Here is a 23,052-nt window from a genome sequence, read left to right as displayed (position 1 = left end):
TGGTGTTGTGTAGAAAAACTGAAAAGACAAGACTGTAATGAAACCCTGTAGGTAAATAACAGTTTTGAAACTGCAGAGGAGATGAGAAGTTCTAAAGCTTCAGGCTGAAGGTGGATCTCTTCTACCTTGCAATAGAAAAGATTTTTACTCTGTATTTAATATTAAAAAATAGTGTCAAGTGTTTTCCCAATTAGTTAATTTCTTGTTCTGTTCTGAAATGTTTTCAGTGACAGCACATAGTATAAACATTCCCCAACCTTTATTGTGAGGATGTTTTCTGCTGGTCCCTCACAGTGCTGTGTTTGTGGGTGGATTTCTGCTTCTCCCTGTTCTTCTTGGGTTGTTTATTTAATCACACCATGCACATATTCTTAGCTGAAAGGAAGATGGGAGGATTTTTGCATTTGAAACTTTTAACTGCGTGAAAGACCTAATTTTGGGGAGAGATGTGTGGGGGAGAGTAGTTTTCCTATTTTGACTTTCTTCTTAGCAAATATTTCATAGTGTTAGGAGGAACCACGACCAGCTGTTCATTATTTCACTTGGAGGAGATTTTTTTCAGTCAGTCTGAGCAGTTGGGATTTTGCATATGTTGGGTGAGCCAGGAATCCTTGCAGAGCTCTGGAGTTTGCCTTTCCAGGGGTGAGAGCTGTCGCTGGGCTCCTGAGCAGCGCAGCGGTTCCACTGGCCTGCCTCAGCAAGAACACACATGGCAAGTCCTCAGATGAACCACAGCAGGCCTGAAGTACCAGTGTAGGTACAGAGAGCGGTGCTGGGCAGAGGACCCTGGCAAGGCAGGGTTCCTGAGCACCGGGGGGCAAACTTGAAGCTGCTTACACCAGTTTGCCCAACTGCAGAGAGCAGCCCGTGTGAGTGTGGCTGGAGAAAACACTGCTGAGGAGCAGATGGGCAGTGCTGCTGGACTGTCCTGCTCCTGGCGTCAGAGCCACTTTGGTCTCGAGCTGGAAGTCCTCCCTTTCAGCTTGATGTTCTCAGATTTGCAGGAGGAGGGGAGAGTGGCTGCAAAAGAGCAGAGGCAGCCTTTAGAGGTGCCCTTGAGATGTGTGGTTGGGAATTGCCAAGAGCTGGCCAGAGGCTTTGTTTCTCAATGGTGGTGTTAAAGGGGTAAAATGAAGAAAATGGGGAAGTAGTGCTCAGCCTGCCTTCCTTAGCGAACAGGGGATTTGGGTTGAAGCTGAATGTGTCCCACTAGTGTGCACTGGGAGACAGAAGGCAAAAGTGGTGTGAGCTCCCCGCTTGTGACAAGAGAATGGCTGGGGGAGGCTGGAGGGATTTTCCAGGAGTCCTTAGATGACCTGCTTGCTCTTCTGGTTTGTCTGCCCACATGGATGGGTTCTTGGGGAATTTATCTGCAGGAATCTGAACTTGTGATGCTCATGGGACTGCTTTGAAATTTTGGAGACACAAATGAAGCTTAAGAATAAAATAATTTTCTGTTTCAACGAGGTATATTCCATGTGGAAACAGATGCAGACAGTGGCTGCTTTTATCCAGAGGTGGCTGCAGTTTTTAATTGTTGTAGGGGTGGCACATGTGATTTCTCTGTTGAGCAGACTGGCATTTAAATAGATTGTGATTTTGTATTGGGATTGAGATTAGGGTTTTGAAACTGGGACTTTTGGAAGCTGTTGAGCTTTGTAGGGGGATTTTTAACTTGGTCTTTTTAATTTGATAATTGTTTGTGTGACTAGTTCACAGGCTGTGGAGTGAGCTCATGGAACTCTCAGAGAAGTGTCTTCTCTGCACTACTTGTCCTCTAGCAGGCAGGATAACACAAATGAGTATTAGGGCTTTCTTCTCTAAAGCACTCATCTTGTTCCAAATTTCTACCTATTTCACAGCAAAAACAGATGGACAGCACAGAAAAGTAAGGTCTTCAGAAGAATTCAGACAGCTCAGCATCTGTTTTCTAAAAAAGGCAGATAAACAGTTGCATATTTTATAGATCAAGTTCGAGAAATTGTTTTCTTGAGAAAGATGCTGTGACATAAAGTAATTTTACAGTGGCATTGATAATTATGTGGAAGGTGTTGCTTGTCCGTGTGGTTCTTTTCTTTGGATGTTGGATTAGGGGACATCAGACCCGAAGCGAGATACCTGAAGCCAACAAAGTACTTAAAAATAAAATGCTTAAATAATAATTTCAGCTGTAGGTTTTTTCTGGTTTCAGTCTGTTTTGGTCAGTTATATCATTCTTAATCCAGGTCTGTTACTTTTCAGGTGGAATCATTTATCTTGGATCAGGATGATCTCGAAAACCCTATGTTGGAAACAGCTTCTAAATTGCTGCTGTCAAGTACTGCTGATGGTGCTGACCTGAGAACAGTAGATCCTGAAACCCAGGCGAGATTAGAAGCTTTGCTCGAAGCTGCGGGTAAGTCCTCGTGTCCCGTACAGGTTTAACCCCAAAGCCCTGACAGGAGTCCCTACTGGAATCGCTTGCGTAAGGCTAATCCATGGGAGCAGGATACAGCTGCGAGATGCACGGCAGGGTGGGGTTTGGCAGGGGTGTCACTGAAGAGAAACAAGTTCATTTTAGAGTATTCCAAGGTGTGGAAAATCAGAATTTTACGTGAAGATGTTTTCCAATCAAATTTCTCCAATGTCGGCGTTTTAAAAGCCTGAGTCAAAATTGACGCTTGACTTTGGCGTGTGCCATTATGTCAAACCCCGAATGGCTCAATAGATTTTATTTTGTAGTAGTTGCTGTGTGAAAAGCTTTCATAGTTGCTTATATTACGTAGTTTCAGTAGCTGAAAACCGATTCCTTCCGTGGCTTGGAGGGTTTCAGTCACGTGCAGCTTGGAATGAGTGCTGTGAACAGTTGAAGCCATCGTTTTGGAAGCTGTAGTGGATGGTGCTTGGAATGTTGGTGCCGACAGCTCTCAGAGGCTCACTTTGACCTTGTGTGCTCTCTCCTTGCTGGCACGCGTGCCCCTGGGCTGCGCACGGGCACGGCAGGCATAGGGAAGCTGTCCACGGCGGATGGGAAGGCGTTTGCGGACCCCGAGGTGCTGCGCAGGCTGACCTCGTCCGTCAGCTGCGCCTTGGATGAAGCGGCCGCCGCGCTGACCCGGATGAGAGCCGAGAGCACGGCCGGCGCAGGACAGACGGACAAGTAAGGCGGCCTGGGCCTGGAGCCTCTCAGCCCTTTGCTCCCTCTAGAAGCGGTTTTTCTTGTTCTAGCACTTACACTGAGGGCATGATGAAACTCTTACTCAAGTGGAGTTGGTGCCAAGTTATCACCTTTGCTTCTCCTGCTTAAATATTTGTGGACTGGCAGGTCTTGCAGTAGGGAGTGAAGCCATTCATGCTGCTCAGAATTACGGAATGAAACTCCAAGGAGTTTATCGTGACCAGCTGTAGAATCATTTCTAAACTCTTCAATGGTATGGGCCTTAGAACTGTTCCAGAGAGTTGTAAATTCCCACGTGGGTCATTCAGTGACAGCATGAAACAAAATTTCAGATGAAAAAAATCTTTTAGGGAATTTCAGACTGCCTTTTTAATTGAGGAAGGGAAACAGCCTTTAGTGATTGGAGCTCCATAGTAGTCAGTGTCACCTCAGCCAAGGAGCTGCTGCTCTTGTGCTGGACTTGGTGGCTTCACATGAGCAATTTTTTCCACTGGGGTATTTTGGAGGGAAAGAAGAAGGATGTTTCCTTCCAGACTGCCATAAGGCTTCAGTGCAGTGGAAGCATTGTTAGTAGGGACAACCAAGGGTGCTGTGCTAGTCAGAAGTTTGTTCCTTCTATACAGAATAACTCCAAAGAAAGATTTCTTGCTGTAGGAACAGCTTGAAGAGCAGTATAATTTTGCGTTGTGTCTGCTTCTGTTCTGTCTGCATCCCCTCTTCTCCTCTGCACCTCTTTCTTGGGAATGGTGGTAGTTGCCAAAGTTGTTATAAAAACAGAGGTGCTTGGAAATTAAAAAAAAAAGGTCAACGTGTAGTGAAGAGACACATTTCAGAACTGATTCTCCATGTATTAAAATTATGTCTGGTTACGAGACCCTGGTATTTTCAGCACAGGACAGAAGGGAAGTGGTTAAGTTTCCTACAGGAGAACACTGATGTTGGTGTTTTGTTTTAGTTTAATTTATAGTTACAGTGCTGAACAAATAAAGTTTTCTCAAGATTGGCAGGTGATTTCCATGTCCTCTGGTCCTGGGATATCCTGCATCTGTATCTCTTGTAAACTTCTGTTAAAAATTCATAGCAGGAGTGGATATGGACACAACTTAATTTTCAGCCAAGTTAGCTGGGAAACCTCAAATGTAAAGCTGGCGCTTCTTTAATTAGCAGTTGGCACGTTTTTAGCTGGTGTTTCCTTTTTTGCTGATGTGTCCTCATGGCACACTGGAGCTGAGGCAGAGTCCCTTTCCACTCTGAATGCTTTCCCCTTGTTAGCCGCAGCCTGGCCGAGGCCTGTTCCGAAGGAGACGTGAATGCTGTGCGGAAGCTGCTCATTGAAGGCCGCAGCGTGAACGAGCACACAGAGGAAGGGGAAAGCCTCCTTTGCTTGGCCTGCTCAGCAGGGTATTATGAGCTTGCACAGGTTGGTTTCCTGGCTGTTTGTACCGTTTGTGTGTTGTACATAAAGAGATGTTAAATCAATTATTAGCATTTTGTGCACCTGGAAGAGGGTGTTAAGGTAGTGAGAAATGGCAGACGAGTCTCACACATGCACTACATGTTGCTGATACATTCTGGGTGCCTATTTTGTGCCAGGATTGCTCACCCAGCACTGGGGTGAAGGTGGGGGTTGGTAGTGCGGGGGCAGGGTTTGTCCCTCCGTGTTGCTGATCGGTGTCTCTTGGCAGGTTCTCTTGGCAATGCATGCCAATGTGGAGGACCGGGGAATCAAGGGAGACATCACACCTCTGATGGCTGCTGCCAACGGCGGGCACGTCAAAATTGTCAAGCTGCTGCTAGCTCACGGTGCTGATGTGAACGCACAGTCATCCACAGGTAAAGGGGCTCTTGGGAACCACTGCAGAGCTGGCATTTGCTCTGTGCAGGCAACTTGATGTGGAAGTTCGGGAGCCATGGCTCTCAGCCCAGCTAGGCAGAATGCTTCCTTGTGGTTTTGCCATTTAAATTCCCTTTTCTAAGTGGAACTCTGAAGTATTGTTGGATGCAGATCAAGTATTGTGGAGACATAGAAAGGTGGATATGGTCAGTTAGTAACTCGAAGATGTTTGAGTACCTAGGATTTGTTGTCACATTTTAAGCACAGTTTGGTAAATTTGTGTGTACGTGGGAAAGTTATTTGGTGGCAGGTCGGGAAACCCAAGGGGAAAAGTGAGAAGAGGGCCTCCCCTTCCACTGTTCCCGTGGTAATTTGCTAGGGATTTGTGTTGAAGTGACCAGATTGGGAAATCCTGTAAGTTTTTGTAACCTGGAAGTGGAGAGCTGGTGTGTAGTCAGCAGTACCTGATGAGTGGAGAGCTGACCCTGAGTGAGGGGGAGAGGGGGATACCAGAAGACACCGTATTTATTTTTTAATTTTTTTTTTTCAGTGAAGCAGTTTTCTCAGTGGTAATATGGCCTTGACCTGTAACATTTTTCAAGGTGTCTTTCACAGAGGCAGATTCTTTGGCTGTTGTGTGCAGATCCATGTTTTTGTATTTTTTCCACCGAAGTTTTTTTCCTCTCCTTGTAAAGACTGGGAACATTTTGGAACCAGTCCCTTGCAGGTGTTTAAGACCTGATTTAGAAGCAGCAGTTAATTCTACTCTGGGTTTTGAGCTTTCATTTTACAGCATTACGTGCTTCTGCTGATTAACAGGAATGTGGCTGGGGGTTTTGTGACTGGGCTAGAAATGGGAAGAGAGGTGCATAGTGCAGGCACAAGGAGGTCAGACACTCAGTCTGTCAGCACCAGGCTGCTTGGTGCCACTGCTGATTCCCCCCCCCCCCCCCGCGTAGTTGTTCATCTGTAGCGTGAAAAGCCCTGTTCCATCAGGTACCCAGCTAGAAGGGGTGGAATGGAGCACCAGGTGGAGTTGTGGGTGAGGAAGGCCATCAGGCTGTGTTCCCAAGCCCTGTTCTCTCTGGCCCAAGGCAACACAGCCCTGACGTACGCCTGCGCCGGGGGCTACGTGGACGTGGTGAAGGTGCTGCTGGAGTCGGGCGCCAGCATCGAGGAGCACAACGAGAACGGGCACACGCCGCTGATGGAGGCGGGCAGCGCCGGGCACGTGGAGGTGGCCAGGGTGCTGCTGGAGAACGGGGCGGGCATCAACACGCACTCCAACGAGTTCAAGGAGAGCGCCCTGACACTGGCCTGCTACAAAGGTACCGTACCGGGTGGGCACAGGGGTCAGGGACAGCCAGGAGTCCTTCAACCTTGCTGCCCGTGGCAGGGGAATTCAAAGGTGTGAGCACACCCTGTGCTGCTCTTGTCCTGGCTGTGATACCACACAGCATGCCTGTGCCATGTGCAAAATCATCTGTGTGCAGAGTCTGAGTATCAAGATCTAAAACTTTGGTCTTAGGTATGATTATTTAGAAGATGCTCTGTTAAACAAATGAAGAGACAAGGAGCTAATGTGTTATATTACAGAAAAAGTAAGCTAAACTTTCTGTATTACAGCTGTTTTATGCCAGGTACCTCTGCTTAAATACAGCAAATACTTCATTTTAAAGGACTGGCACTGGCAAATCATGGAAGGTTTAGGACCTTGACTTTTATGTGTGCGTACTGAGGCCTTTTCCTCCCTTAAAGCATTAGGCAGAAAAATTGCAGCACCCCAGAAAGGGATGAAGATGTTTCATTAAGACGCAAAATCTGTTCCTACAGCCCAGCAGCTGCTGTTTTAGTCACTTAGGACATTTTTTTATTAGGCCCTTGCCATCATGGAGTACTTGATTTTGGTAACAGAGGTTCTTGTGTGGCACCTGTGTAGAAGTTGGTCTTAGTCTTTCATGTATATTTTTTACCAGCTACACTGATAAGCTGCTGTGCACGTAGATGGCAGAGATACAAACACACCTTTCCAGAGCGGACTCTTTATGTTGTATCACAGACATCCATGACCTTCATTATGTGCTTTAGAACACTATGAGTGTTGAAATGCACTTTCTCAAGCAGTTTCCTTCTGTTAACTATTTTTCCACACAGGCCATCTGGAAATGGTGAGGTTTCTGCTGGAAGCTGGTGCAGACCAGGAGCACAAGACAGATGAGATGCACACTGCTCTCATGGAGGCGTGCATGGTAAGAGACGTAAGGCTCGAGCAGTGAGGTCTGTGGGCTCTCTTTTCTTGCTGAAGATGGAGAAAGTGGTTCCTTTGAGTTTCCTTCTGGTACAGAATCTAACTGTGATGTTTTGGTTCTCTTGTCTGCTTCATGGGAAGTTAACTTTATTGTTAAACTGAGAATTATTTTCTTAAATTTTTATTTTATCCTTCTCTCCAAATAGATTCCTCATGTGTTGGGATTTTCATGGCATTATTAGACTTGTGTAATGTCACACTGTGAACCCGTGGCTGTAGAGGAGGGCAGTGAATCCCTGTTTAGTCTGCCCTTCCCTGAAACAACTGCAATGGTTCTAAATTGGCCAGTTGTGTCTGCTGAAAGAAGTTAATGGTTTCACATGAGGGAATGATTAACAGAAACCATTACACTTCTTGAAAGTTGTTCCAAAGAAAGTCACGTAGGTAAACAGAACTCGAGCTGTCCTTTATCTCACCCTGAAATCTTACTAGAGCAGCCACATGAATATCCTTGGCCATGGTCTTGCAGCCAGTTCCTGGGAGTTGATGATAAAATGACCTTGTTTAATGTTGCAGTTGCCTTCTCATCAGGATGTATTTTGTGGTGAAGCTATGGATCAAGCCATCCTTTCCTTGTCATTCTCTTCTGCCCTTTTAACTCTTCTAATAGACTAAAAAAATTCCATCATACCCACAGAGGATGTTAAGACCTAATTTTTGTTAAAAATTACTGAGCAGTAGGAAAAAAATTCTTCTCCCTTATTCCTGCAGGAAGCTGTTCCTAGGGAGGCAGTTCCACGCTGGTGCTCAGAACTGGCAGATAGTTCAGTCTCATACCTCAGCTCTGCTGACGAGAGAAGGAGCAGCTTTCTCTAGCAGTATTTAAAAGCTTTGCAGTGTGAAATGAAGCAGAGCAAGGACTTCCATCTCAGCATGTTCTTTGTGCAGAAACAGTTACTGCTCTTCAGTGGCACAAGAAAACTTCCTTCTCTGGAACAGCTTTGAGCTTGAATGTGTGCTCACAGAATTGTCTGTCTGTGGCATAGCCAGTGCAGGTTTAAACCCTTCTGCAGCCTTGTGGATTCAGGAAGACTTGTGCCTGAGAGTTTTTTCAGACGGCAGTTAATACTGATTTAATGCACGGGAGGCGTTGGACAGTGGCACTTGCCTTGTGGGAGCAAAAAGCAGGGTGATCTAGTTGGTGTTTCCTCTCGCTGAAGGACTGCTGCCCACAGAGCTTCAGCTTTAAAATACAGCTGATGATCTTGTGAAGATTGCTCAGGTGACTTTTCCTGTTCCCTTAGCAGTTGGTAGGCTTTTCCTGGCTGTTGTAGGAGAGCTCAGCAGCCCTACCCCACTGCAGGGTTTATTAAAACATGGATCCAGTTCCCTTGTGTGGTGGAGCTCCAGCAGTTCTCCTGCAGGCTGCTTGGCCCACATAGGAAGTTTTGAAGCAAGCCTGGGTGCTGTGTCGTGCCATCCTCAGCGTGGAGCAGGGGTGAGCAGGTAGCTGTCTTGCCAGAGCCTGATGGATGAGGCACTGTCTCTGCATTTCCCTGAGGAAAGATTCTTTATGGAGGCTTGGAGTTTTTCCCTAAAATAGTTCTGTCATTTCATGTAAAAGGTGAATATGTCCTAGTTAATGTCCTAGATATTTTTCCGAGAGGAAGCCGTGCTTTGCTCCCTGGATATCAGAATAAGGTATGAAACACTTGAGAAAATGAAGCGGAAAAATGTCAGTTGCAGTTTGGTGTTTTGTCTGGAAAAGAGCTTTTTGGAGTTGTGGTTTCCAGCTTGGCAAGGATGGCTGTGGATGAGATTTGCTGCCTCTTAGGAATTAATCTGAAATCAAGGTGTACTTACCTCATTCAGAGACAACCTTGGGAATGCCTTGTGTTCCTGGTGAGTGGCTGTTTATTTGCTGCAGCCCTCCAGTGTTTTGTTTGTCAGATTTTGGTTCCTCCTAGTTGTAATGGTGGCCATCTCCTCATGGAGAAAACCAGCTTGGAGACTTCTTGCTGTTGTTGGAGCGCAGCGACCCAGCCAGGCACTACTGCTGTCTGAACAAAGCACTGTGGAATGGCAATTGGATGTGTCACTGTCAGGCCTCCAGTGTAAACATGGAGCTGAAAAGCCACTTCAAATAGTTCCTGACTTTATGGAATACTGAAAATGAGACGGAGATCCTGTGTTGAAGTATTTTGCAAGGAAGAAAGCAAATTTAAGAGCTGCCTTTTGGTAGAAGGGGTTTGATCACAGTGGAGCATGATCACGGTGTCTGGAAACCCCTGCCAGAATGCTGCCAAGGGAAGGCTGTTGCTCGGGTGGGTGGCTCCTGGGATGTGTAAGGAACCCCTGACATGTGGTCTCATTTTGGCTTTTCACTTGGAAGGAGAAAGTAAGTCTTGACTCTGCTGTTAAATTGAGCAGTGAAATAGTTTTGCAGGGGCCATGAGGCAAGCCCAGGTCAGTGTGCATAGCTGCTTCGTAAGGAAGGGAGGAAGCAAAAGAATCTCACTGTTGTTCTTGTGGAGGAGACAAGCTTCTAAAATAGTCGTGAGCTCCCTCTTGACTTTATGGGCTTTATTTTGGAGTTCCCCCCTGCCCCAAGGAAGTTGATCCCAAACACCTGAACTGGAGTCTGATACAAAGTTGTCCAGCTTGTTGCTTACACCATTGACAGAGAGGTCTGATATGAGGTTCATAGCACATATTTAGTAAAATGTGCTCAGCATTTCTACAGGTGCGTGTTGAGTAGGAGACCTTATGCTTTATCCAAATACTTAGGGAAAATAGTCAGAAAAATTGTTCATTGTATTTGTGGACTCACTTTACTCCCTCATGGCTTTTTGTGTATTTTGAGGGAATTTGAGTCTGTGGCAAAACCATGGAGAAAAGCAGTTTTTCCATTTGGTCAGTCTTCTGATCTTATTTTTTTTTTGCTTTTGCAGGATGGTCACGTGGAAGTGGCAAGGTTACTCCTGGACAGCGGAGCTCAGGTGAACATGCCTGCCGACTCCTTCGAGTCCCCGCTGACCCTGGCAGCCTGTGGTGGGCACGTGGAGCTGGCAGCTCTGCTGATTGAACGTGGAGCTAACTTGGAAGAGGTCAATGATGAGGGATACACGCCGCTGATGGAGGCAGCTCGGGAAGGCCACGAGGAGATGGTGGCACTGTTACTTGGGCAAGGTAACCGCTGCTCAGCAGGCTGCTCAGCAAGCTCTGAGCTGCTTTGATTTTTGCTTTCTTTGGTTATAAGATGCCTTGTGCATGTGGAAGTGGTTTGTGTGCTGATGCTGCCCTCTGTAACCGGTGTTTTGTGTTGTTTGCAGGAGCAAACATCAACGCTCAGACAGAGGAGACGCAGGAGACCGCATTAACTCTGGCTTGCTGCGGAGGGTTTCTGGAGGTGGCCGATTTTCTCATTAAAGCAGGAGCTGACATAGAACTCGGCTGTTCCACACCTTTGATGGAGGCTGCTCAAGAGGGGCATTTGGAGCTGGTCAAATATTTATTAGCTGCGGGTATGGAGTAGTTTTGTTAATGCTTTTGTAAATGCTTAATCTAAAGAGAAAAATACTTTGTCCGATAGTCATTACATTTTCTTTAGCAGCTTCTTGAACTTGACTGTGAAGGTCTTTGAAGCCCAAAGTAATTTACTGGTTGGACTCTAATTTAGCTTTTGAAGATTGAGTTGATGTAAACTTGTTTGGAGCTAACTTGCAGTTTGTTTTTATTCCTCTTAGAGTACAGTCAGGTTATCAGTTTAATAGATGCTGGATTGGAAGGCTGAAGCTTCATTTGCTGTTTGATCCTGTAAAGATTGTGGAGGCTTGTATGTTTTCTGTAATGCCCATCATAAAGCTTCCAGTGTTTTGTCCTTGCTGTTTCAGGAGCTAATGTGCATGCAACAACAGCAACAGGTGACACGGCACTGACGTACGCCTGTGAGAATGGCCACACTGATGTAGCAGATGTCTTACTTCAGGCAGGTGCAGATCTGGTAAGTCATTTATCTTCCTTAAAAATGTTAGTAAGATATTAAATTATCAGCATCTGATATTCTTCCTGTTTCTGTGTTCATTGATGAAAATTTACACATTCTTTAATGTATTTTGGGCTGTTAGATTACCCCAAAGTACAGAGGTCAGTTACAGTCCTCTGGTGATTGATGTCTAAAGCATTTCCAAGCCATTGAAGGTTGCCTGGACAGGAAAAGAGGGAATTTGATTCTTTTGACGTGGTACTCAGCTTCAAATTGTTGACTTGATTCTGGGTTAGTCCTTGTACCTGCAAATCTGTTCTATTCCTTATGCATCAGATAGTTGACAGTCTGTTTGGTGTGCTATAATGGAATTAAGATGATGGAGGTAAACTGGTTTTTCCTTTTCAGTACACCAGTGTGTTATCAAAAAGTGATGTTAGGCATGTCAGAAGATGTCCTGCTTAACTAAAATCCCCCTCATGTGCCTTGAATGCTTTTTGTCCAGGAGTCCCACCTGTGCAGAGACAGGTGGTGAATGGTTCACCTGCATTCAAGATACCCTCAGTTCAAACATTAGCTGAATATTTATGGCTAAGTGTGTGAAACAATAGAGAAGGATGTTCCATGTCTAGCATCTTTCCATTCAAAAACTCAGGAGGCTGGCTTGCCTTCTTTCACATGCCACTTTGGATTTTGAAGCCTTTCTTTATCTGCTCTAGGAGCATGAATCAGAAGGTGGAAGAACCCCACTCATGAAAGCTGCCAGGGCAGGTCATGTTTGCACTGTTCAGTTCTTGATTAGTAAAGGTAAGAATGTGGAATGGTTTGGGTTTTCCTGACATTAGAAATACTTCAAGTTAAGAACATGTCAGAGCTAGTGTAACTTCCTTGGATTTGTTTTAAATGTCCTGGCTCCTGTAGGCAATTGATTCTCCAACTAGGCATGCAATGATTACCTGTGGTTTCTGCTGAGATTAGTGGAACTGCATGTAGTTGTAAAAATAGTGTAATTCAGTCTGTAATTCCTAGTAGAAGCAGCAGTATTAGGGATCCCTGGGGTCTCCATGCCCCATGGTGCAGCTTTGGAGCACGGTATTTGGCAGTTGAACTACAAGTCCCTTTTGGTTTCCAGAGTTTGACTGTAGTTTGCTTGATGTTTCAATACAAACCAGGAATTTCCATTTTCCTTCTCCTGAGCTGATTGTCATGAGTTTTCTTGTCCCTACCTTGTATGGAGTAGGACATGTGGCAGGATGGAGTTTTCCCTGTGTAGATTGCAGAGCAGTTAATTGTGTTAGATTTGATAGAGGTGCTAGCTGTTGAAGTGAGTTTCAGCTGATGTTTGCCCTTGTGTTTGTGCAGGAGCAAACGTGAACAGGACCACAGCGAACAACGATCACACAGTGCTGTCGCTGGCCTGTGCCGGAGGTCACCTGGCGGTGGTGGAGCTACTGCTCGCTCATGGTGCTGATCCCACACACAGACTCAAGGTTTGTCCCTCACCTCCCTCATTTTCCTCTGAAACTCAGGATACCCAGCTGGATTTTCTCCTTTTGTGTTCCCTACAACTCACCCAGCCTGTGATGATTTAAGTGGAAGTTTGCACAAGCAGTGTTCTGCTCGTGTATGTGTTGTTGTGGTTAGTGCAGGTCTCTTGATCATCGTGAGCATAAAGTGCTGATTGTGGAAGGGGAAAAATTTTTAAAGTATTATTCAATTTTTTTTTAATACTTCATCAAGCCTGTAAGTTTAGATGTGAGCTTGTGGAGATGGAGTATTTACTAGAACAGAAAGCAGTCCCATAGGTAGTGTGTTGTGTGTCCCAAAATGCTGCAATGCAGTTTTCATGATGCTCTGTTCTAACTGTGAGCTCTTTTCCTGTCAGGATGGATCGACCATGCTGATCGAGGCGGCCAAAGGCGGTCACACCAGCGTGGTTTGTTACCTTCTAGATTACCCAAACAACTTGCTTTCTGCTCCTCCACCTGATGCCACTCAGCTGACCCCACCATCCCATGACCTCAACAGGGTAAGATTCCAGGGCTCATGGTATGCATGGTTTTTTGCACTTGGTTACTCAAGAGTTTAAAGGTGAGAGAAGAGTCAATTATGTCCTATCATGAACTGTAGGTGAGCACACTTAAAATTACTTAGAGTTGCAAATCTGTTCTATTCCTTACGTATCAGATAGTTGACAGTCTGTTTGGTGTGCTGTAATGGAATTAAGATGATGGAGGTAAACTGATTTTTACTTTTGGGGAAGACTTTTGAACGTTATGATGTAGTGATCTCATCATTCTTACTGTTCTCTAAGTATTGCTGGAAAAAAACACTGAGGGTGGACAAAACCAGCAAGTGCAAAGATCTGCTTAAATGAAACTCTACAGAATTGAATTTATGGCTTGTATTTGCAGTACTACAGTACAGCACTGTACCAGGCTGAGTATAGTTCTGCAAGTAAATTTTTAGGTTAAAAATGCAAAGTATGTGGAGATCACATGATCTGTAGGTGTTAATTATTGAACTCAGCATATTAAAAACTATATTGAATGTTGTTAGTCACCATTAAAGTCTACTTTTCTAACAGATTTTGTTTGCCTTCTGTTGAATTGTAACTAGCACAGAGTATGAGAAAAGTAATCTGTTAGTATCCGACATTTTAGGCTCCTCGAGTACCAGTGCAGGCGCTGCCCATGGTCGTCCCACCCCAGGAGCCTGACAAACCCCCTGCTAATGTCGCCACAACCCTTCCCATCAGAAACAAAGGTCAGTCCTAGTTCTGCAGCTTATTTTCTAAATATCCTTCCTAGGTAGAAGATAGAGGCTTGCACTTGTAGCAGAGTAGCTCCTATGAAGAGTGTTTATGGATTCAGTCAAGGAAACTGCAATTTTTATTTTTTTTTTAAGTATTTTTTTAAGGATTTGTTTGTCCACCAAGTCAGTCATCTAAGCCTCTAATCATAAAACATCAAGAAATCTGCCTAAGTAAATCTGTTAAAATCTCTAGTCTGACACACTGAACTAATGCAGAATGTTACCCAGAAGTCTATAGAAATTGGATAATGGAAGTTGCAAAACCCATGTTAATCTCCATATCATAGTTGATTTGATAACTTGTGTTTCCTTAGGGTAGTAGTCTGGGAGTGGGTTTGACTAATTGGATTGAAGGCGGAATTTCTTGTGCAGTAAAATCTTTAGTCTGATGTGGCTCAAGTCCTCCTAGGACTAAATTTGCATCTATTTTGCTCTCGCCATTTTGACACTTAATGCTTTCTGTACTTAAGAATTCTCGTCAAAAACCAATTTTTATCAAGCATCAGCAGTAGCAAATACAGGCGTGCATGTCCTAAAATTAATCCTGTGTGTACACTTGTATTGTTCTGGAGATACAGCGAGGATGGCTGGAAGAAACTGGGCACCTCCACTGCCTCAGATCCTGAGTTTTGAGTTGCCTTTCGCCCTTCAAAATTAACCGATTGTTGCTTCTCCACCTGGTATGGCAGAGCATGTCAGCTGTGTTACTGGGGACTTCTGCATAAAACACCAGTTGGATTAGTCCATCGCTTGTTCTTGCAGGAAGGCTGAAATACTTGCCTTGCCTGGACAGAGAGCTGAGCTTTGACACAGGCAAAATCGTGTCTGCTATGGATAAAACTAGGTGGCTAAAGACACCCTGTTAGGTCCTGCTAAATGTAAATGACAGTCCTGGGTTCTGGCACTCTTTGTCACCTGAGCAGAGCTGGATACCTGGAGTGAAAGGATGCCTAGTTGTAGAGAGCCTAGCGCTTGTTAAAGCCTACCAAGTCGGTCGCAAAGCCGGCAGCCTAGTCCCAGTCCTAGAGGTGTTTTTGTGTCCCGTGGGCTGCGCTTTCGGGGCTGTAAGCGTTTGTTTATGTCCCAACACCACACCAGACGCAGAACACCAAGTAAAGAGGCAGCATATCCTTGCTTTTTGTTCCCAGTTTCCGTGTAGCAGCACTCGGTAGCAGCGGCTCGAGACAATCGCTTCCTTTGGCAAAAGCGTGCCGATTGCTGGAGCAGCCCTGTCACCGTAGCACAGGGCTCTGTGGGGTGCATGTGCACTGGTGTGGCCTGTTAACTTGCAGTCTGACTGCTGGGTACCCGTTGGCAGGTGTCCTTGGAGGGCCTCGGGGACACGCTGACCTCCCACGGGTGCCGTGCCACGCAGCGGCCCGGCAGTAGCTCTGTAATGAGGATGCCGTTGGTATGCACTTCCATTGCTTCTGAGGGGGTTTCTTTTTCACACAGCTGCTTCTAAACAAAAGTCCAGCAGTCATTTGCCAACAAACAACCAGGATGTACAGGGTTACATCACCAATCAGTCTCCAGAGAGCATTGTAGAAGAGGCTCAGGGCAAGTTGACAGAGCTGGAGCAGAGGATAAAAGAAGCCATAGAGAAGAACGCTCAGCTGCAGTCCCTGGAATTGGCACACGCCGACCAGCTCACCAAAGAGAAGATTGAGGAGCTGAACAAAACGAGAGAGGAGCAAATTCAGAAGAAACAAAAGATTTTGGAGGAACTGCAGAAAGTGGAGCGAGAGTTACAGCTGAAAACTCAACAGCAGCTAAAAAAGCAATATCTAGAGGTAAAAGCGCAAAGAATTCAGCTCCAGCAGCAGCAGCAGCAACAGTCTTGCCAGCATCTGGGACTACTGACTCCCGTTGGGGTAGGAGAACAACTCTCAGAGGGAGACTATGCACGATTGCAGCAAGTGGACCCCATCTTGCTCAAAGATGACCCTCAGCAAGCTGCTGCGCAGACGGGTTTTGCACCAGTTCAGCCTCTGGCCATGCCACAAGCTTTGCCTCTGGCAGCAGGTTCCTTACCTCCAGGGTCCATCGCAAATCTTACAGAACTGCAAGGTGTTATAGTTGGACAGCCAGTGCTGGGCCAAGCACAACTAGCAGGGCTGGGGCAAGGAATACTGACAGAAACACAGCAAGGGTTAATGGTAGCCAGCCCTGCTCAGACGCTCAATGACACGCTGGATGACATCATGGCAGGTGGGTTTACATTGTTATGAGCAGGTATAATATTTGCTTGACCAGTTGAGGGTATGTCCACTTCTTTTTATGTGTGTGTGTGTGTGTGTGTTTGTGTATTCCCACGAACTCTATGGCAAGCACCACTCATCCTCTGATCCCTGTCTCAAGGAGGTGGGAAAAGTAGCTTTTAACTTTTCAGTTTGCAGGGTGAGCTGAGCTGTGCCTGTTGGTCAGGTTGGTATGGCAGAGTGGCATTTTTAACTCGTCATGGTTTGGGGAAGGGTGTATTAAAGTTCATGTGGCAGTTCTATTTTGGCCTGATTGTAGCTCAGGAGTAGTAGCACCATGATGGTGCTGGGTAGTGCTTTGGGCTAGCTGAGAGCTGACTTGCAGTAGGCTGAGCAGCTGTAGCACCACAACTAGCCTCTAAAATGTGAAGGACCCGTAGGTTTATCTTCAGAATAAGAGCTGCTCCACTTGGCCTTATGTAGTCTACTTATTGGAAGCTTTTATTTCTGCTTGGGAAAAAAAAAAGGTGATAATCCTATGACTTTCTGAAACATCTCCTCATAAAAATGGCTGCCAGCAGAAAGCATGTTTAGCCTTACCAAACTCTTGTCATTGCTTCAGAGAATTCTCTGCCCGGTGACATGAATGCTCTAAGGCCTTAAGCAGTAAAACAGGAGAATGAAGCAGGTTTTAAATGAGAGTTGTCGCTGCTGTTTTAGTTTACACCTCACTCAGTTGTGCTTCATCTGAACCCTTCCCATGCTAAAGCAATCATTGAAATACCCCTTACCTGAACACAGGTGAACTGGTAGGACACAGTCTTAAAAAAAGATGACTTGATGAAAAGGTACCAGATGCTCTTGGTTAAGCTGATGCACTGTTGTTTTTACAAGTGCTGTCCATCTGAACAAGTCTGCTTTGCAAAGCTGTTGGCATGAGGGATGTGTGCCAGAGGAAGGCAGGTCTCAGAGAAAGTGTTGGCCCAGAGCTGGTCCTGCATGTACTGCCCGAGCTGGAGCACAGTAGTAGTACAGAGTCATGGAAGGTGTGGTAACTGATTAAAACTATCAGGTGGTGATTTTTTAAAGCACTTGGAACACCACTTTTGTGGTGAGACACCTGATGAGTGACCTTGTGTCCAGGCAAACTTCATTAAAGGTGACAAAAACTTCTTTGCTGGAAATCTCGTGTTAGAATTGAAGCATAGGTGTAAAGATTGGAAGTGGATGAAAACACAAATGTAGGCATGAAAAAGTAGATGAAATGACATATAGCATGTACTGACAGTAACAGTTTCTCTCATGGAACTGCTGGGGTGCAGGACAACATGAATTTAAAAGCTGGGATGTTTGCAGTTGTCAGTAACTTACAAAGAATCTGTGCAATGCACTTCAGTTGTGTTTAAATACAAGTTGACCTGGAGTTAGGACGTTTGGGATCGGTGTTTAGCTGCGTGTCACATCCTGAGCAGGTGTCATTCCAGGTCACCTGCTGCATACCTAAATGCCTGTTTGTGCCTTTTTGGGCAGTCAGGTATTTCCAGTGGGAATTGGAGGGAATATTCTGGTTCTGCTGAGCCCCACTTGTTAGTAGTGCATGCACACATGCAGTTGGGAAGGAAGTCTGAATTCGTTTTCTGTCAAGTGCCTGTGATTATAGGGTGGTTTTTTTTCAGCAAGGACAGACAAAGGCCTGAGTACAGAACTTCAGTGCTAGCCTGTAGTGAGTCCACAAATCACAGTTTAAAATGTGGAGCTGAAATGGGCTCAGTGTAACACACAACATTTAAGTAGCCACTAAATATTTGGTCAATAACTCCGTGTACTGCTATAAAAGAAGCTTCTAGAGTATTCTCAGAGATGTAAATTCTTGTTTCAGAGATGCCTTGAGTTTAGTTCCATTGCAGAGCTGTGTTTGCAGCACCAGTTGTAGAAACAAAGCTTCACCTTGACTGTGCAAACTTGATTTAATGTGCATCTCTGTGCTTTATTAGTTGAAAACAATGGCTAACTAGTAAATAATAGTTAATTTTTTCCTTTGGGCTCCTTTATGATCCTGCTGGAGTTGAGGACAAGCAAAAGGTTTGCTCTTGAGCTTCAGATGTCAGGCAAGTTTTTTGCTTGCTGTGAGGCACATAAAAAGAAGTATTTTTTAGGGTTAGTTGTGTAAGGCTTGTATGGAAACATTGCATCTGTTAAGTGATGTGGTAAAGATCCAGGGAGAAAAATCACCTTGTTTTCAATAGCAAGCTTTTTACAAAGTAGGAACCATTCCAAGGATTGTGTTCCGTCGCAGAGCTTTGCAAAGAACTTCAGGAATCTTGAAGCTCTTGATAAAATGCATTCCTGGAAGCTCCCTTGTGGGTTGAGTCAGTTGGAAATGCAGCTGTCTGAATTAAAATGTCAGAAAGCAAGCTGTAAGCTTTTCACAGAGACTCAATACTGAAAAAAACAAACGACAATAGACTGCCAGCATCCCAGGAAAATCAGGCTGTGTGCCACTTGGGGCCTGAGCAGGAACTGGTTTCACATGGGGCTGGCCTGCCTTAGGCTGCCTTGCACACTGTTGACTAATAGCCACCAGGACTGCAGGTGTGCAGTGGTTCTCAGGCCCCATCCAAGGAGCCCTTCTTGCACAGCAGCAGCCCAGTGTTGGTGTTGGAATTCAGAACATAACCTGCACTGTTACAGTCCAAGGCATGTTCTGCATCTCAAGTGCTCTAGAGTGATTTTAATCCCGTGTGGCACCAACATGGTTTGTAATAACTGAGGTGCCACAGAGGAATTGGGGGCAGAGAAGGAACTGATGTGGAACAAGTCTGTAGAGCTGGCTTGAAACCAGCTGGGAAAAGCTGAGATGTCTCATACATTTCTTGTAAAGTATGTTTTTATTCCGTCTCTCATCTTGCCTCATTGCTGTGTGATGTGGAACAGTTTTTATCTGTCTGCTGTTGACAGTGCAGGAGGTGAGGAATCAGTGCATAAGACCAATGCTGTGCCCACAACAGGGCAGCACTTGTGGGACATGTGATGGCCACATGAGGAGAAGTGGGGTTACCAGGCCATGTCACTCTGGTGAGGCCAGTGGGCACGGGGCAGGAGGTAGCTGCTCTGAGGGTGTCCTCTTTTCATCCAAGCTAAGAGAGAGTTGAGGTATGGACAAAAGAAAATCAAGATGAAGAGCAGGTCTGTTCCAAATATCAGTAAGCACAAAACGGATTGTCTGCTAGCCCAGCAAATGTCCAAGACTGGAACTGGAGTAGTCAAACGGTGCTTGGTGATGTCTTCTGACCAAGGAGCTTGATGAAGGTGTAGGTGCTCCTATACCAAGTCTTGTATATCCTAAACATTCCAGTAGTGACCTAACTTGGAAGACTTGGTTATCCCAGGCATGAAATAAGGAAGTTTCTACGGTGAGGTACAGACTTGAGTTCACTTTGCCACTAGGCCATTAGAGTAGGACAAGGAGCAGAGTGCAGAGATAAATATTTGTGTCAGTGTGTTTAGCATATAGAATCAAGTTGGTTACTCCTCTCAGAGCTGCAGACTGCTCTGAAAACCTTTTGGGTTATTGAAAACTTTGAATATTTTAGTTTGGGCGCCATAAAAATTCTGTTCATCACCATTTGCGTGTTCATTAGAATTTGAACTCCACGCAGGTGATGTTGAAATAAATATAACCAAAGTGATTACCCATAAAAGTGGATATTGTGTCCAGTGAACTGTGCTGTAGGTATCTGAACTAAATTTGTGAATTATTGCTAGAGCATGTCTTTCTTTTTTGGGTTGGTTTGTTTTGTATTTTGGGGGTGGGGGGGCAGTAATTTGGGGTTTTGGTTGCCTTTTCTTCCCTCACTACACATGTAAAAAGTAGACTTTATCTCAACTGAGACCTTCTTAACTGACTTTATTTTTTTTTTTTTGCCTGAGAATTTACTAATGTCTCCTGTAATAGTGAAGATGCTTCCCAGTCTCCTTTTTGGGATTTGAGCAGGAATTCTTAGAAGCTGTTTAAAACACATGCAGTTTTTGACCTTATGTCAAAATATTTTGGCACATCTTCAGTATGTTAATTTTAATCCATACCTAGTGTGATTTGTGAGATAACTTTTCCAAAGGCACTCAAAGATCTAGATCAAGGGGGTTGGAATTCTGAATTCTGACTTTGGTAGGAAATTTTGTGTAGGAAGTCCAGAAATTAAATTAGTTCTGGGTGCAAAATACAGCTGCCTTGCAGAGGTGGGAGCACACAACTGGGCCTGTTAGGATACAGGTTTTGTGGCATCAGTTGGAAACTGTTCCAATTTGCAGTTAAAAGTGCTTTTGTCAGCTGGAAAGAAGCGTGTGGTACTGCTTCACCTTCTGCTTTGCTGTTACACCTGAGAAGCAGCTGGAGAAACACTGGAGAGGTGACAGGGAAAAAGCAGTGAGTTGTTGTGAGGAAAAGCAGGAAGAAGGGTGTTGAGGTTTGCTGTGCACTCCTGAGGGTGCCATGCACAGAATGAACCTCGGGAGGCGTGGCAGTCGGTGCTATCTGTGTCGTGTCCATGCACTGTTATTCCTGTCACTGGTGTTACCTTTGCTTACCTAACACCTGGACCAAACTCTCTGCAGCCTGCTGTTCCAAAGCTTCCACTTCTCTGGTTTCAGCAAATTCTGCTATGTGAGCATCCTGCCCTGTTGCTTTTTTGTTATGTTTATGGAGGGGTGGAGGTGAAGGCTGAACAGACTTCTACATGAAAACATTAAAACTTTTAAGAAAAATTGCATAGGTACCCGTTGGTTGGACTTGGTCTGCAGCCCTGCTTCCAAAGGTATGGAGCTCCAGGTCCAAATTATGGCTGATTTGTTGTAGGAAAGATCTTTGGGTTTAAAAAAACAACCAAAAACCTTTTGGTGGGCTTTTAGAATACATGTCAGTCTGATACTTAACTCTTTCTTTGATTGAATGGAGTAAACCTTTTTCATAGTTCAAATTCTGAGAGTTAAAGGATCAAAGGTTGGGCTCAGTGTGTGGAATACATATATTTGTGGAAAACAACAGTTTTTGAGGAGTTCCATCTGTCGGTGGGAATTCATCCCACTGTCCCTTTATTGTCACATTACATTGGGAAGTGTTTTGCTTTGACTTAGTGTGGTTCTTCTGTCCAACAGCAGTGAGTGGAAGAGCATCTGCAATGTCAAACACTCCTACCCACAGCATTGCAACCTCAGTGTCCCAACCTCAGACGCCGACTCCGAGTCCCATCATTTCTCCTTCAGCCATGCTGCCCATCTACCCTGCTATAGACATAGATGCCCAGGTGAGCCTGCCCCTCCCACAGATGCACCAAGCTGCTTTTTCCTGCATCTTGAATAATTCACTGGTGGCAAACAGCTCTGCTGTATAGTGGATTGAGCTCTGGAGACTGGGTTTGCTGCTTTTGGATAGGCAGAGCAACGCCCCCGAGAGCTGCAACCCACTTTCCTCTGTGCTCACACTGAACAAAAAAAGATCTCTGAATGACTAAACACTTGCATTTCTTATTCCTGTGTTGTCAGTGGCATTATGAGAAACAGCAGAGTTGCCTACTGACAGAAATGAAATGTTTTCTGGCCTGGTATCCTAATACAAAAATAATCCTTAAAGCATTGCACACAGAGTTTTCGGTTGTGCTTCCAAGTTGTTAGCCAGAGATCACGGATGTGTGAAAGTCTTGAAAGTAAGAATTGCTGTGATTTTTTTTTTGAGCAAGAGGAAATAATTCAAGCTCTCATTTCCACTAAGGGAAAGACTTTTCTGTATGAAAATAACTGTTAAAAAGGCAGCTTTATTTTGACTTGGAGCTAGCTGGCCATCAGCAAAAGCATACACATACTGACTGGCATATGCACAGCTCTGGCCTATACATAACATGACTGAGATTGGGCAGCATGGAGCAGAGCAAAGGCATGAGATCATTGGGGAGAAAAGGAGAGAAACTTCTGGAAACTCAGCCCTTGCTACTTAGTTGCTTGTGATACTTGGCTTGGATTGTGCCCTGATAAAGCCTTTGGCTGGAGTGCCAAGCATTAAAGACAGAATTCTTACCTTCATTATACCATGTAAAGGTCACAGTCAAGCAGTGGTAAAGAAGTTAATCTGGTTAGCAGAGCACAGATGAGAGCTCAGTTCTTGAAGAATCTCAGTTCTTGTCAGGATTTCTTCTTAAACCTCCCAGCAGAGCTGTCTTGAGAGGTAGAATCCTGTCATGAACTTGCACAGAGCTGTCAGGGGAGCACCCATAAACACGCTCTTAGCTTATGGAAGCTTTTCCTTTGGCATGGGTACAATTATGTTTTGGCTATAGCAGGGGCTGTACTTGAAGAAGCAAGTATTTATCTTGTGTGTGTGTCTGTTTGGTTTAGACTGAGAGTAACCATGACACAGCCTTGACGCTGGCTTGTGCTGGTGGCCATGAAGAACTGGTACAAACCCTGCTGGAGAGAGGAGCTAACATTGAGCACAGGGACAAGAAAGGTGGGTGTCTCACCATGGCGGTATGAACCCTGTCTGCTTTGCCTGTGTGTCCCACTAAATAAATCCCCAGTAAACCTACACTTGATGTGAAACCTTCAGGCTTGCTCTTCTGGTGCTGTAACTTGTGTCATGTTTGCTGTTTCAGGGTTTACTCCGCTCATTTTGGCTGCTACAGCTGGCCATGTGGGGGTTGTGGAAATCTTACTGGATAATGGAGCTGATATTGAAGCCCAGTCTGAGAGAACCAAGGACACTCCCTTGTCTTTGGCTTGTTCAGGAGGGAGGCAAGAGGTGAAGTAAACCTTACATCTTGA

At 45.1% G+C, this 23,052-nt stretch overlaps 1 protein-coding gene across 5 annotated transcripts in view; it reads left to right on the top strand.

Moving 5' to 3' along the window:
- ANKRD17 (ankyrin repeat domain 17) overlaps positions 1 to 23,052 on the top strand; it is a 68,070-nt gene that overhangs the window by 31,443 nt on the left and 13,575 nt on the right. For 3 of the 5 annotated variants that reach the window (XM_054283762.1, XM_054283760.1, XM_054283758.1), the window contains exons 2-18: positions 2,242 to 2,395; positions 2,983 to 3,139; positions 4,430 to 4,577; positions 4,843 to 4,990; positions 6,086 to 6,319; positions 7,146 to 7,240; positions 10,191 to 10,428; positions 10,572 to 10,763; positions 11,133 to 11,242; positions 11,944 to 12,031; positions 12,587 to 12,714; positions 13,110 to 13,253; positions 13,888 to 13,990; positions 15,494 to 16,249; positions 21,394 to 21,542; positions 22,627 to 22,738; positions 22,884 to 23,029. In XM_054283762.1, the coding sequence (XP_054139737.1) occupies positions 2,284 to 2,395; positions 2,983 to 3,139; positions 4,430 to 4,577; positions 4,843 to 4,990; positions 6,086 to 6,319; positions 7,146 to 7,240; positions 10,191 to 10,428; positions 10,572 to 10,763; positions 11,133 to 11,242; positions 11,944 to 12,031; positions 12,587 to 12,714; positions 13,110 to 13,253; positions 13,888 to 13,990; positions 15,494 to 16,249; positions 21,394 to 21,542; positions 22,627 to 22,738; positions 22,884 to 23,029 (3,060 nt within the window). In that variant the 5' untranslated portion in view covers positions 2,242 to 2,283. The remainder of the gene's footprint in view (positions 1 to 2,241; positions 2,396 to 2,982; positions 3,140 to 4,429; positions 4,578 to 4,842; positions 4,991 to 6,085; positions 6,320 to 7,145; positions 7,241 to 10,190; positions 10,429 to 10,571; positions 10,764 to 11,132; positions 11,243 to 11,943; positions 12,032 to 12,586; positions 12,715 to 13,109; positions 13,254 to 13,887; positions 13,991 to 15,493; positions 16,250 to 21,393; positions 21,543 to 22,626; positions 22,739 to 22,883; positions 23,030 to 23,052) is intronic. The other 2 variants (XM_054283761.1, XM_054283759.1) reach the window with 1 other exon arrangement.

Source organism: Melozone crissalis, unplaced genomic scaffold, assembly GCF_028551555.1.
Source record: "Melozone crissalis strain CALT ecotype California unplaced genomic scaffold, PUWL_Pcris_2 ptg000039l_1, whole genome shotgun sequence".
NCBI lineage: Eukaryota > Metazoa > Chordata > Aves > Passeriformes > Passerellidae > Melozone > Melozone crissalis.
The sequence above is the reverse complement of the archived record's forward strand: the minus strand, read 5'-3'. Positions and strand labels throughout refer to the sequence as shown.